At 43.0% G+C, this 13,936-nt stretch overlaps 1 protein-coding gene across 6 annotated transcripts in view; it reads left to right on the top strand.

Moving 5' to 3' along the window:
* Window positions 1-13,368, top strand: part of ADRA1A (adrenoceptor alpha 1A) — a 113,947-nt gene extending 100,579 nt beyond the window's left edge. For 2 of the 6 annotated variants that reach the window (XM_015145004.3, XM_077942645.1), the window contains one exon: window positions 10,390-13,368. In XM_015145004.3, the coding sequence (XP_015000490.2) occupies window positions 10,390-10,410 (21 nt within the window). In that variant the 3' untranslated portion in view covers window positions 10,411-13,368. Of the gene's footprint in view, window positions 1-939; window positions 1,207-1,559; window positions 3,206-10,370 lie in introns of those variants that run through there. The other 4 variants (XM_015145005.3, XM_077942646.1, XM_077942647.1 and 1 more) reach the window with 3 other exon arrangements.
* Window positions 13,369-13,936: the final 568 nt, after the last annotated feature.

The raw sequence follows: 13,936 nt of genomic DNA, 5'->3' as shown, positions 1-13,936 counted from the left end.
AGAGACCCTGAATCTCGTTATTCAAAAATTTCCCCAGACTATGTCAAGGATTTCAGAAAAGCATTTTACTCGTCAGTTTTCTTTCGTTTGCCTCTCTCATGTCTTATCCAAGAGGATAGTAGTCACATAGCATGTCTAACACTCTCCAAAATATTCAAAAATAAATATTCCATGGTAGACAGTAGTGTTTGGGTAAACAAATATTCTCTTAAGATTTTTCTGTTAGGTCATACTGTGTGCCAGGCATCTGCAGGAAATTTTGCCCCCATTGCCTCTAAACTCCCTGGAAACTCTGCTACCCCTATTTTACAGATAAAAATCCCATCATTGTGAGAGGTTAAGGACTTGCCCAAGGCCAAGGGGGAACCATGATTTAAACCTAGGTCTCCCTATTCTCAACCTGCACATTTTCCATATCCCTCCTTCCTCAAGAGAATGGGGGAAAAAGTTTTCCCATTTGGATTGGTTGTGCTGAGAATGCCAAGCCATATCCAAACTTTTTAATGTTCTGTTTCCTTGGGATTTGCCTCCAAATTAACCATGGCAAACATGCTGCCAAATCTCCAGCCCAGCCAAACCCAAGAGCAGGGCATCTGTGGAAGGGTTTGGTGTCTGCACTTCTAACTATCAGACTGCACCACATTTTTAGGAGTTAATGGCCTGGAATGTGATTAAGGCCTTGCAAGGGGGACATACTAATGGCACGTTGGGGGAAGATGAGCATTGAAGAGAATGCAGAAGGGGCCGCATTGGCCAAGAACAGTAAAATGCAGTTGCAGACAGGACACATATCGGGTGTTGTATTGAAGTTATTGATGACCAACCACAGTTCATAGAAACACTTTCGGGGAGTACATCCATTTTAAAAATAAATGAAAACAAATACAACATAACTCACTCTCACTCACCTGTATTCCAACTACTTTTTTAGTTGGACAGAGGGGAATGGATTTTTTTAGTTGGACAGAGGGGAATAGATATTTCACCAAGAATTGCAGACAGCATATCGAGCATATGAATTTTATAATGCCACCGTGGGGAAAGGGTTCAGAATGTTGATCTCCAGGTAGCTGGAGACCTAGGCAGTCTGAAAATTAGGAGCCAGTTGGAAGTTATGGCTATGTATTATGTGACATCGCTTGTTCCTAATTTCTTTTCACAAGTGAACACTGGATAGCCTGACCTTCTGGCCCAGTAGGTTTCATGGTTAAGACCTGGGAGTGAGAACATTTTAGGAACTATTTGCTTGGGCAGGTAATTGTTCACTCTTTGATCACGGCTACTTAATCAGAGCTTGACAGACTTTCTCAAATTGCTTCTGGGGCTGCTCTGCTCAGGTCCTTTAGCCAAAAATGATGCTGCCTGTGTGTATGAATACTTGTTGACTTAATTAAAGAAAGAGCTCTGCTCATCAGCAAAGGGCACCCAAGCAGATGAGAGGTAAACTCTCCAAGGTAAACTCTGCAAGGAAAAACCAGGTGAAAAGAAAGCAGAGGAGGCAAATACGGAGACATCAGAGGTATGCTTACCAGTTACTCTGATTTTTTTTACACTACTAGGACTTTTAACCATGAAACTACCTGCACACAGCTCCAGTGGAGCCCAGTTGGAACACTGCACCGCTCCGTGTCTGCAGACTGTGCTGGGGAGCTGGGCTGAGCCAGGCTGCTGTGGTGCCCACCATCTTCAGAAAGCAATGGCAGCTGTGGCCTCCTGGCCCTCCAGAACCCCTGGGAGTGGAGTGAGTGGAGATGACCGTTGTGGGGCTGGGCTGACAAAAGCAAGTTAGGATTTCAGAGGAGGACACCAGCCCTGCTCCCATCAGCATTAGCTCATTCGCGCTCCCCAGACCCAAATGTCGTGGAGGAGGGGTTGAGAATGGGCCGTATCTACTCTATGCAGGAAATTGTCATTTCTGCTTTGCTGCTGAAACATGCATTACTGGTTCTCCCACCTAAAAGGAAGGTTGTGGGGTTTGGGGGTGGAGGGGTTTAGAAGCAGGAAGATTTACCATAGACATCACTCAAAGCAGGATGCTTGAGTCATGCCTTGCTGCAACTGATAAACAAGGAACTGCCCTAAAGATTATGGCTTATTCATTTCAAAAGACAAAATAATTGCCTTTCCTTTTTGTGTGGCTCAGTTATTATTTTAGGCTCAGGAGTTATTACTTTACTTTTTCTCCATATCATATTCAGTGGAGCCACGTTATAAGCTGAAAATGACTATTACTAAACTATAAAAACTACAGACTTAATTAGGCAGAAAATTTAAGAGCAAATGTACACTGTATTTGGAGAAAAAACATGAAGGCACTGGCTTCTTCAAAAGCCTGGGTCCCATAGGTGCATTCAAATGCAGTAGAGAGAAAGCTAAGACAGATAATCCCAACTTGAGTTTACTATTTCTGTCCATTTATATAGCACTTTATATTTGTCAAAGTAATTGTGCCTATCTTAAGTCATCCCTGTGCAGTAGAAGGAGAAGAAATAGATTATTACCTACACTTTAGCATATAAAGAAAAGAGGAGGTGGGAGATTTAAGGGTTTATTTGAATATCCCCAAAGCCAGCCTCCGACTCCTTTTTCCATGACACCTCAGTGTTTCCCAGGTCCACTGTGTTTCTCGACACTCTGACTTTCATATCTCACTCATTTGTCCCTGACCTATAATCCCAGCTCTACTGGCACTTTCTCTCCCGCCTTATCTCTGCCATGGCTGGGCGGCATGCCACTGTTGTAGGGGCCAAGGGCATATTTGTCTATGCTTCTGTCATTGACTGACAGACAAGCACAGGTGATTCTGTTCTTTCTCCCTAGATGGCAGCAGCGGAGCCAAGGAAATATGCAGGGCAGGAGGCTCTTGGTTTGCTCCACAGGGTGACATGTAAGGCAGTGATTGTCACCTTAATGTCCTCAGGAATGCAGAGGTCCCAAAGGGAGTTTGGGGAATAATTATTTTCCCAGTCAGCCTGTGGGTCATTGCACACCCAGGTCATCAGCAGCAGCAAACAACCTCTCCTGCACCCTGCCCTGCACTTGGCATGAAAAAGAGGCACAGAGAGTCCCCAGTTTACAAGCTGGATGGAGTCCGGGTTCATCTATTTCAAAGTCAAGAAAGCATTTTTCCAAGAGGCATTGTTATAAATGGGGGAGGGGGAGGATGTTCCCAGATGAACCAAAAAATAAAAATCTATTTAATGTACCTTAGGAGTTTGCAAACCTTTTCTGTATGTGACTAGATAGTAAATATTTTAGGCATCGTGGGGTCATACAGTCTCTATCACACATTCTTATTTGTTTAGCCTTTTTGGGGGGAGGGGGAACAACCCTCTAAAATGTAAAAACCCTTCTTCTCTCAAACAAAACAAACAAACAAAACCTGGTTAGGCTGCAGGTCAGAGTGAGCTCATGGGCCATAATTTGCCGTCATGATCTATGCCATTACTAGCTAACAGTGTAGCACAGATGATGCTAAACAATGGGTTTCGGTGTTCAACATATAAATATTTTTTCATATGCCATTGACACAATTCCACTTGGCTAAATTCAAGTTCTCAGCCTGCATGAGTTGCTGGATAAAGTGACAAGTCCATATTCAGAGTGGCCCCACTCCATGAATTGTCGTGACCTTCCAAGCAGGCATCAGGATAAGCGGTGAGCGTCTACCACCCCCACTGCTGTCGTCCGTAGAGCAGGAAGGTACACTGGAGCCCAGGGAGCCTCAACATCTTTCAGCTCCTCACCTCATCAGGGAAACCCCCACGGCACAATCTGGTTGACCCTAAGAGTAGCAATAATAAATACACACCTCTTGAGCAAGGCCAACCTGAAATTCTTCCCAGACCCTTGGGACCTGCCCAAGTGGAGGTCTCCAGAGGCCCTCAAGAGAATTTCAGGGCCACACTTGGCTCCTTGAGTCCTGGACATGGCACCGCACACCAGGGCATTTGAGGGCCTGCCTGGAGCTCACCAAGAAGAGTCATGGGGTTCAGAAAGCATGCTGGGTATGACAGGCATTTCCAAATGACAGATAGGATGCAGAATTTCTCTCCTCCTTTTTCTCTTCCTCTTCCTCCTCCTTCTCCTCCTTCTCCACTTCATCTTTTCTTATTTTTCCTTTCTCTTTGACTAACTGGAATAGAAATGATATTACTATGGGGAAGCATATTTGTCCCTCCCCTGGGAATACCAGATTCATGTTTCCCTGAGCTGACACACTTTGTTGGAGGGACCTCTTGTTCCTTCCTCTCTCCAGTCCTGATGGGCAACAAGGAAGAGAAAGACTTTCCCAATCAGAAATAAGATGCAGTTCCTGCAGCCAAAGGCACAGTGTTCACAGTGTTGAGAGAGGAGACTCCACAGCAGGGCTCTGGGGTGGGGCATGGACGGTGGTGGGTGCAGAACTGATATGGAAGAACCTGGAAATACTGAGGCCATTCAGTAATAACACCACTGCTACCTTGGGCTGATGCCACATGACAGCTTCCCCTCCCTTCCCTTCCTTGTCCCGTTTGGTCTTGGTCCTATGCCCTTTCATCTTTCCCATCTCCTTTCCTGATCCCATCCTCTCCATAATTCCACTGTCCCCTTCTTGCTAAAGTTACAAACAGTGAAAGAAGCTGGGGTGGGTGCCCTTCCTCCAGAGGGTGCCATTTCCCATGGAATCCATGCTCCATGCATAGCTCTGGGTGATGAGATGGGGCTGCCCTCAGCAACTCCATGCTCTTCCCAGGTCAGCCTGATTCTGTGAGCTCCAGGCCCACAGCCTCCAGAGAGCCCAGGGCGGGAGATGGTGCCAGCAGGGTGAGGACATTCTGAAGGCCCCCATGGACTTTTACCCTCTGCTTGCAGTGCTACCTTTCTGTTCTTATATAATTGCTTCCAAGTACAAACACAACGTGCAGCCGCATTTTAGAAAAGAGTTGGTGGTCAGAGTGGGTGGCTGCAGTATTTCTATCAGCCTCCGTGGTGTGCACCTCTTACCACTCTCTGATGGTTCAAAAGTCTCTACTGAGCCCAGCAAAGTCACCTTCTCTTTCTCTTCTTCTGCATCTTCTGTCTCTTGCCCTTATTGTTCCTTTCCTGTTGACTTTCCCTCTTAAGAGCGCCTGAGGGCCTTCCAGGCCTTGATTAATCCCATAAAGTAAAGCTGGTTTTATGATAGCATTGAGCAATGCTTAACCCATCGGAATGTATACCCTAAGCAAAACTGTCAACCAGGCAAAGGGTGTTCTTTTTCTTCTGGTGCGCTGCTCTTTGTCCCTGTCCCCAGCAGCCCATCTGCTGCTGGAACTTGTTCACGGAGTCCTTCTGCCAACTCATCATATTCTTGTTCCAGGAACTTTTCTGCTTTAAGTAAAGGATCTTCTCCCAACCAGTATGCTCCTGCTTTTGCAGATACAGCACAGCTCCATGCATTTCTAGCCCCATCATATTAGTGTCCTAGCCAATCATAACAAACAAATGGGGTGGCTTCAACAACAGAAATATATTGCCCCACCATTCTGGAGGTTGGAAAGTCCAAGATAGAGGCGTTAGCTGGTTGTTTCCTGTGAGGCATCTCTCCTTGACTTATAGATAGATATCTTCTCCCTGTGTCTTCACATGGTCTTTCCTCTGTGCATTTCTCTGTCCCATTTTCTTCTTCTTATAAGGATACCTGTTTTATTGGATTAGGGTCCACCCTCATCACCTCATTTAACCACACCATGCCTTAAAAGGCACTATCACTGAATACAGTCACATTCTGAGGTCTTGGGGACTTCAACATAGGAATCTGTGGGAGACTCATTTGAGCCCATAAGGACTCTCTCCTCACTCTCTCATTTCTGCCCATACGAAATGTATCCATAATTCTTTTCCCAGATTAGAAGTTTAAATTCGGCCCTTTCTGATCATTCCAATTTCTCTCCAAGTTCTTACAGCAATTGTCTGTAGAATGTATTTGGCAACTAATTCTGTAGGTCTATTGTAATTTTTCTATTGTCTTTAAAAGTCTGTATCTATTTAAAGTATTTTAAAGGGTACCTTGTATACACTGTACTTATATAAGTCCTGTCTTCTCAACTAGAGGAGAACTCCTGGATGGCAGCAATGGTCTGTCACTTAGCATGCCCATGACAGTACTCCAGCCCCTAAGCAAACATTCAGAGGGGGTGCACAGCAGAACAAGTAATAAGATCCAACCACTAGTTACAGATAGCAGCTGGGAGGCCAGTCCCCAGGGACCTGGAAACATCAGAAGATCCACCCAGAGAGGCTCAAGTTGATGATCCTGAGGATTCTTAGGGACAGTAAGATCCAGTTAGGGGTGCAGGTCAGCAGTGGGGAATCCCAGGTCAGCAGTGGGGAATCCCAGCCGTCTTGAGTCAAGTGGGCATATGCTTACCCAGAGACATCTGCACCTGAGGAAGCAGAGCCCCATCATTAACTAGCATAGACCCTAGACTCCGAGAGGAGGGTGAGACCGAACAAGATGGGATAAGAACCAACAGCAGAGCCCAATCTTGGGAACTGGGGCATTGAGGACCACATGAGAGCCCTGTGATCACGCTGAGGCCCCCGTGCCAGTGATAGGTGGGTTAAGGGTATATCAGTGCTGTCTACCCTGTATCACACAACTGGCTTTAAAAAATGGGTGCCAAAGAGCTTCATGTAATTTTCCTCTACTCTTCTCATAGCCTAAAACTGACAGAAAAGAGGAAAGGAAGCTGCATTGTTTGGATTTGATATGAGGATGTAGACAGCCAGGCCCTGCTAAAAGCTGTCTTAATTTCGACCTTCTGAAGACCACCTCCCACTCTTAAAGCCTAAGCCTTCGTGAGCGCAATAAGACGGTCCTGCTGCCCTGCTGCTCACTCTGCCTGGTCTCAGGGCATCCTGGCCTGCACACCTTGTGCCTCTTGAAAAATTCCATGCCATTTCCACTTAATCACCCAACCCAAGAGACTTGTATTGCCTCACAGTGTTTCCCTGACAGCCACAGAGTGATATATTCTCTTCTGTCCTGGTTCCTGCTAAGAAGCAACGAGCATTTATCCTCATTTGGAAGAATCAGGACTGTTCTAACTGCATTGCACCTGCTGTTGTGTTTTCTGGGCAAGACACCATGCCGCTGTGGCCTCCTATCCCCCTCCTTCCTCCCTGGGCACTCTCAGGTTGCAAGTGTTTCTGCTTCCACAATATCAATCACATCAGAACACCTTTGCTGTCTAGAGTCACGTGATGTACCAACTTTAGTCCAATCTGGAAATGACAGGGGGAAAATCACATCAAAAGGAAAAGCCTACAAAAGTATTCAGTCTATTCAAGCCCAAAAGTCATCCAAAACCAGGTTCGAATAAGTGTAGCAATGGCTTATTGATTTATCTTTAAACATTGCATTTCTTCCACTCCCTTGTCTTCATTCCTGTTGCTAAATGCAGCCTTATCTTTCATAATGAAAAGAGTTTGACTAATTGAAGTCTCAAGAGATAGGAAGGCTGTGGCCCATTAATCAAAAGCTGAGCATCGGGTAAAGTACTTCGTGCCCCACAGTGCCTCCCCTCGTCAGTCCTGGAGTCATAGCAGAGGTGACAGTGGTTGTAAAGAGCAGAGAAGGAGGGGATCTTGATGAATGTGGTGGGGAATGAGCAGCTTGAATCTACAAATAAGGATGTCCAAAGTCAATCTGACAAGTAGGAAGGCTATTAAAAAGTACTTCTGTGAAGTATTTTTAAGATCAAAGCAAGCATTACAAATATTTAAATAACAATCTATTGCTAGTTTTCTACATACTTTAAACAAAAAGAGTCAAACTTTTATTAGGAAATAATTGAATAAAAACTGAGGTCCATTGCTTGCTCTCATCTCCATTCCCAGCAGCTTGTCTGGCCCCAACTTCTTCTTCTGAACATCATACACAACCCTGATACTTAAACTTTAACAAGTGAGAGCTGACATTTGTGCAACAGAAATTCTGCCTCAGCATTTAAAGCTGAATCAAAAACACATGCTTTCTTCATCAGATGTGAGGGAAAACAAACTATTTTTATCTCTGGGTATAACAAGTCACAAGCAATTCGCTCTCCAGTATTAACATAGAAACTTAACCCAGTATTGCCAACAATGAAATCGTTTTGCTCCCTATAATGCATCCATGATGATCTATACAAAGATAAAGTTTAAATAGTAAAAATGGTATTTTCGGAGTATCCACTACATGCCAAGCTTTTTGCACATGGTATGGTAAGGTATGAGATTTCATAGTCACATTACAAAAGAAATATTTCCCAGAGAATAAATACATTATGTGTATGAGACGAGGAAAGTAAGTCAAGTCTGCAGGGAGTTTTGAAAAAGAGAAAGACTGGAAAGAACTGTGTTCTCTTCTATGTTCTCCTGGTGTTCTCCCGTGCTCACCGCTTAGCTTGCTAAACGTGACCTTTCCAACTCCACTCCAAGGCCCATGCTAGGAAGGGCACTGGAAGGATCTGGAAAATGGTGTTGAGAGAAGACCAGTGATGGACTAGGAGTCACAGGCCTGGACTTCATTGCAGTCCCCATCTCTGTACCTATTTAAGAGGCCCTAAACAAGTCATGTGACCTCTCTTGAGCCATTTTCCTCACCTGTGAAATGGGATTAGCAGATAAAATTGTGTACATGAAATGCCTTATGAGCTGATAAAGCTATAAAATCATAGTAGGCCCCCTATAAATGCTAGCACTCTTTCCCCGTCTTCATTTCCCCTCTCAAATGCCATCTAAATAAGACGCAACTATAAATTAGATGACCTTTAAAGTATCTTCAAGCACTGAAAGTGCCATGTGCAGGAAGAGAGAAAATAAGTCCTTCACTTTCCTTTGCTCTTTATCTCACTTCAGGTTTACATTTCCAGGAGTTGGTCATGCCCACCCGAAGACATTCATTTCTCTGTAATTAGAAAGCAGGTCACAAAGCACCTGCTGCACCGTGGGTCAGGTCCTGTCATTCCTGCAATCAATGTGCTAGGCACCAAATCCCAGCTCTCAAGTTATTCCCCACACCACGCTACTTTCTTTGGGTTGGAAATATCTCCACCTGGAAAATTTGTCTTAGCTTTTAAAAATCAGGCAAACTGCACGACTTTGAAGATTTCCACCAAGCTCTCTGAATTGTAGACAGGCCAGAACAAGAGTATCCAAGGCTGGTGTTTGTAATCTTCCTCACATTGGCTACTTGCTTAGTAATAGAAAGTATTTTAAGTTATCATAGTTGTCCTATGAAAGACACTACATAAAATGCAGTCATTATAGAAAAGGTGTGTGTGTTTGCCTTTGTGTGGGTGCGTGCGTGTGCTTATATAAATGATGTTATGGGAAAGAGAAGTAGTTTTGACCACTGGAAGGCAGTACAGCATTTGAAGCAAAACTAAGATGTCACATCATCTAAGGAAATATGGGATGAGCACCTCCGGGCTTGGGCAACTATTGGAAGTAAATGTTTACAAGCCAAAACCGCAAATTCCCAATCATGAACAGAGGTCGTTTTGATTTCACTGCAAGTTGAAGATCACTATAATACCCCCAAAGGCTGGCTTTCACATCATCCAAGGGTCATGACTCATGCTACATTGAGCGTATGAGTGTCTGCTTGTGTCACAAACCTGACAGAGCAGAGGTGGGGGGTGCGGGAAATGGAAGCAAAAGGGACAGACTTGACGCTGCACTTCCAGACTCGCATGGAAGCTCCAGGTCACAATCTTAGTTCCAATTTCAGGTTCTGCCAGTCAAGTCTAGACATTTCTGGGGCGCCCTTTAAGTGGTCTCCAGCAGCCTTCTAGGCAGGTGGCTTCAGAGGGAGGTCCACACTGCAAGCTCAGCTCACCACAACTCAGGCTGACAGGGCAGTCAGCCATGCTCGGAGGCTGAATTTGGCAGGGACTTGCTGCCATCTCCCTGCCAAATGGTCTCTCGTGACTCAGAATCTCAAAATTGTTTTAAAGAGAGGAAAAAAGTCACTTTCGGGGATGAGGTTCTTGGCCCAACTCTGCTTTATGTAAACACAGTCTATGACTATTTCAGTCTTCTGGATTTTGAGAAGCAGCTGCAAGGATGAACGGATTGGTGTTGGCCCAAATTAAAAAGAAGAGTGTTCAGTTCTTTCAGTGTATGGAGAAAGAAGACCAAAAGCATCATCTCACAGGGAGCAGAATGTGAGCAGCCTGGCTAATGAGAAAATTAGAGGGATCCTCAATTTGAGAAGAACCCGCTCTACCGGAGTCTGAACTTGTGAAAATGGACACATTGGGTCTGGAGTAAGAATTCTTACTCTACAAAAGGGTAAAATTGTGATCACATTGATGCATGATGCCTAGGATATTAAAAATGCATGATTAATTAAAGGTTAGTCTACCTTGTGTTTTAAAGGGACACACACCCATAACATGAAGCCAGCTTCCTGTCTACGACTGTTGTCCTTACTGCCCAAGGAAGGGGAGCATTTGAAGCAAATGCACGAGTGAAGCAAACCCACCACTCATCCTGTGAACCACTGTCTTTGGAATCCACCCCAGGAGCCCAGGAGCCTTGCGTGTCACATGGATTTACTTCTTTATCAAGAATCCTTCTGACTAAGGTACAAATCCAATATATTACTGTTGCTGATGCAAGAAAAACGTAACTTAAGGAATGATCATGAATGCAAAGGGCAAGAGGAAAAGAGCCTTCGGAGACAAATAGCTCGATTTTTTGTAAATCAGTTTCGTACAACCTCCCTCCCCTATTTCATTCCTAAAAGTTCATTGAGAATGATCAGCCACGTGTAGGGTGTGAGGAATTCCATAAGGCACCCCAGTTTCTTCAATAAGTAAATGGCATTTTAAAAAGGGGAACTTTTATGGGTTAAAATATTCTTAAGAGATGTATTCATCAAGTATACTGTATAAGCGTTGTTCATTTAGATCTTTATTAAAACAAAGTGTAAAAAGACATTTTTGAAGTAATTGGAGAAAATTAAGAATAGGCTGGGTCCTATTAGATGTTAGATAATTAGATTGTTACTTTAAATTTTATTGGATGTGATAATGGCATTGTCCTTAACTGGTAAGTGCATATCGAAGTATGTTTACAATTTGCTTTAAAGTTTTATTGCCAAAAGTGGAGAAGCAAGGGTGATAGATGAAATAAGAATGGCAGGCAAGGCCACACGCAGTTCTTCCATGTTTGTGCATGTTTGAAATTTTTCAGAATAAAATAGTTTTAAAAGAAAAAAAAGGCACATTTAACTTGTAAAAGTCAGTGTCCCTTGAATTCTGGAACATTCATAGACATGAAAATCATGCTGCAAAACAAAATCCCCTTTGTTCAAAGAGAGCTGCTGTTGCACTCTCTGCTCTCTCATTTCTTTATTCACTCTATAATATTCAGTGTAGGCTGACTGTGCTCCAGCGCCAAGTCCAAGGGGTGGAGAATAACAAGGGCAGAGACATAGTCCTTGCCCTCCAAGCATCTATGATATTGACACAGTGCCATGGGAGCTTGGTGGAGGGCCTCAGTCGACTGCAGAGTTAGGCTTTTCAAAAGTGGTGATCTCTACGGTGAGTCTTGGAGGACACAGTGGGGTGGGGAACAGAAACAGTTGTTCCAGGCAAAGAAGGGAGGAATCTGTGCAAAGGCCCAGGGGCTGGTAAACCTTGGGCGTGTGCTGGGGCTGCTGCCTCCTCCCAAATGTCGGGGCACAGGGCAGTCAGTCTCACTTATCATGGTGACCACTTGGCTCTACAAACCCCCATTGCCCAAGTCTCCACAGGCAAACCACACAACTGTTCTTCTTCTCACTCTTTTTTTAAGCCAAGAAAGAACTCACTGAAACAGCCAGTCGGTGGTGAGTCCAAGGCTTTCCTGACAGAGTGACTATGTTTGGCTTGGCTAAAAATCACAAAGCCTTGGTTTCCCAGTTGTCTGATTCTCTTTGTTCTCAAGGCCTGGTGCAGCATTACAGTGGGATGGCTAAACAGAAAAAAAAAAAAAAAAAAAGGAGGTCTATTTCTCTCTCTTCACACAAATAAATATTTGCTCAAGAATGGAAGTGCCTAATTCTTAAGAATAACCAAATGCTTTGGACGTCTAAACAAGCAAATCATATACAAGGCAATTCAGTGTTCCTACTAATTGAGAAATTGTTTTTAGCAAGAAGATGTTCTGCAGCATGTTTTTAAAAAACAAGTTTTACAACAACAACAACAACAACAACAAAGAAAATAACTGAATCACTATAATACCCCCAAAGGTTGACTTTCACATCACCGAAGGGTCACATCTCACGCTACACTGAAGCGTATGAAAGAGTGTCTGCTCGTGTTAGAAACCTGATGGACTAGAGGTGGGGGGCGCAGAAATGAACGCAAAAGGGACAGACTTGAAGCTGCACTTTTGCAATCAACTAGCAGTTAGGAAGGACTTGACTTGCTGGGGCTAAGGAAAACAAATTTGGAGGTTCATTTTGCCTGTGAAATTAAAATTATACTTCAGTAAATAAAGCTGACGCCATTTAACCATGAACCCGGTGACATTTCCTGGCTTGCTGCAGCGTTTCTGTCTCCTTGTTACATTTGTTCAAAATACAAACACAGCATTTCCACGTTGCCACAGAAGCAAATGTGGGCTGACTGGCTGGTTTTAGCTGCTATGGTTTTTCTGTAACCTTTAACAATTGTTGTGACAAATAAGATTCCATGTATGGTGCAATTTCTAACTGTGCAGTGTTTGTGAACCACGTCCACCTTCTCCAGGTTTGGTATTTGGTCGACTAAGTTGACGATGTCATTACCTTTCCTTCCATTTTACAAAAAAAAAAAAAAAGTTAATCTGAATCATGCTGAGAGTTTGGTATGCACGCTATACTATTCAAGGGAGCATTCTCTCCTATGTCAGAATAATATATTTATGTGTGTGAATCAGTATACTTGAATTTGTGGCAACATTTTGTATTGATGCATATATATGACACCCAGGCTGACTACAATGGCTTCAAAGCATTTAATTTCTCTTAAATGGACTCAGTATCCTTGGAATGTGCTGTTTAAGTGTTTCTGAATTTTCTACACGCCATTTTTACAGGTCCATCTGTTTATGATGTGATGTGATAAACAATCACGTTGATTTTATGTTTCTTTTCAAAGAAAATGAATGTATATAGTACTAAGCAGATGAATAAATTATTGAAAATATACACTTCATGGATCATGCCCACTGATAAAAATGAATTTATTTTATTTGTTGAACAAAGTGACTGTTCAAATTATAAGAATTTATATTGTCCTTATTAATATGAATGCCATCTATTTAAGTGTTGTTCAATATTGATATGTGTTCTCTAATAAAATATTTTAAACCTCTTTCTTTAAACACATAACACCCCAGTTCTTCAATCATGGTGTGTTGTTAATGTCTCTTGAGAAATGGAGTGGGTAGCGCAAAGAAAGTTAGTATCTTCAGCCAGCTGCATAAGGTAGATTGTAATAGTTTGCAAAGTGTCCTTTGCTTTTTGGATGAATAGGTATTAAGATTTGTTTTAAGATTTGTCTTCATTTATCCATTTGTAAGTAGCATCTTTTTGTTATAGAAATAACTCATTCATTATAGAAAATGTAGAAAATAAGTAAATAAGTATAGGAAGAGCACAATAGAAGATACCTTTAAGTTTACCTTCCAAAGATAACACTTTATTATTTTCTTCAAGAATCTCATTTTTATATCCTCACTTCAAAAAAATAAAATAGAAAGTATACTGGAAAAAATAATAAATAGGGTAGATCGGACATAGGGTGTACAGGGACTGCATTCAAGATATGGGCAAGGACCAGAATACACCTGGATCATCAGGTTTAGAAGCAGGTAGTGGGGGAATGTGGTATTAGAAGTCAGACACATGGAAATGTTGGATGTGTTCAAGGCAGGACATATTAAATTACCC

Source organism: Macaca mulatta, chromosome 8, assembly GCF_049350105.2.
Source record: "Macaca mulatta isolate MMU2019108-1 chromosome 8, T2T-MMU8v2.0, whole genome shotgun sequence".
NCBI lineage: Eukaryota > Metazoa > Chordata > Mammalia > Primates > Cercopithecidae > Macaca > Macaca mulatta.
This window is presented reverse-complemented; position numbering and strand designations above follow the sequence as displayed.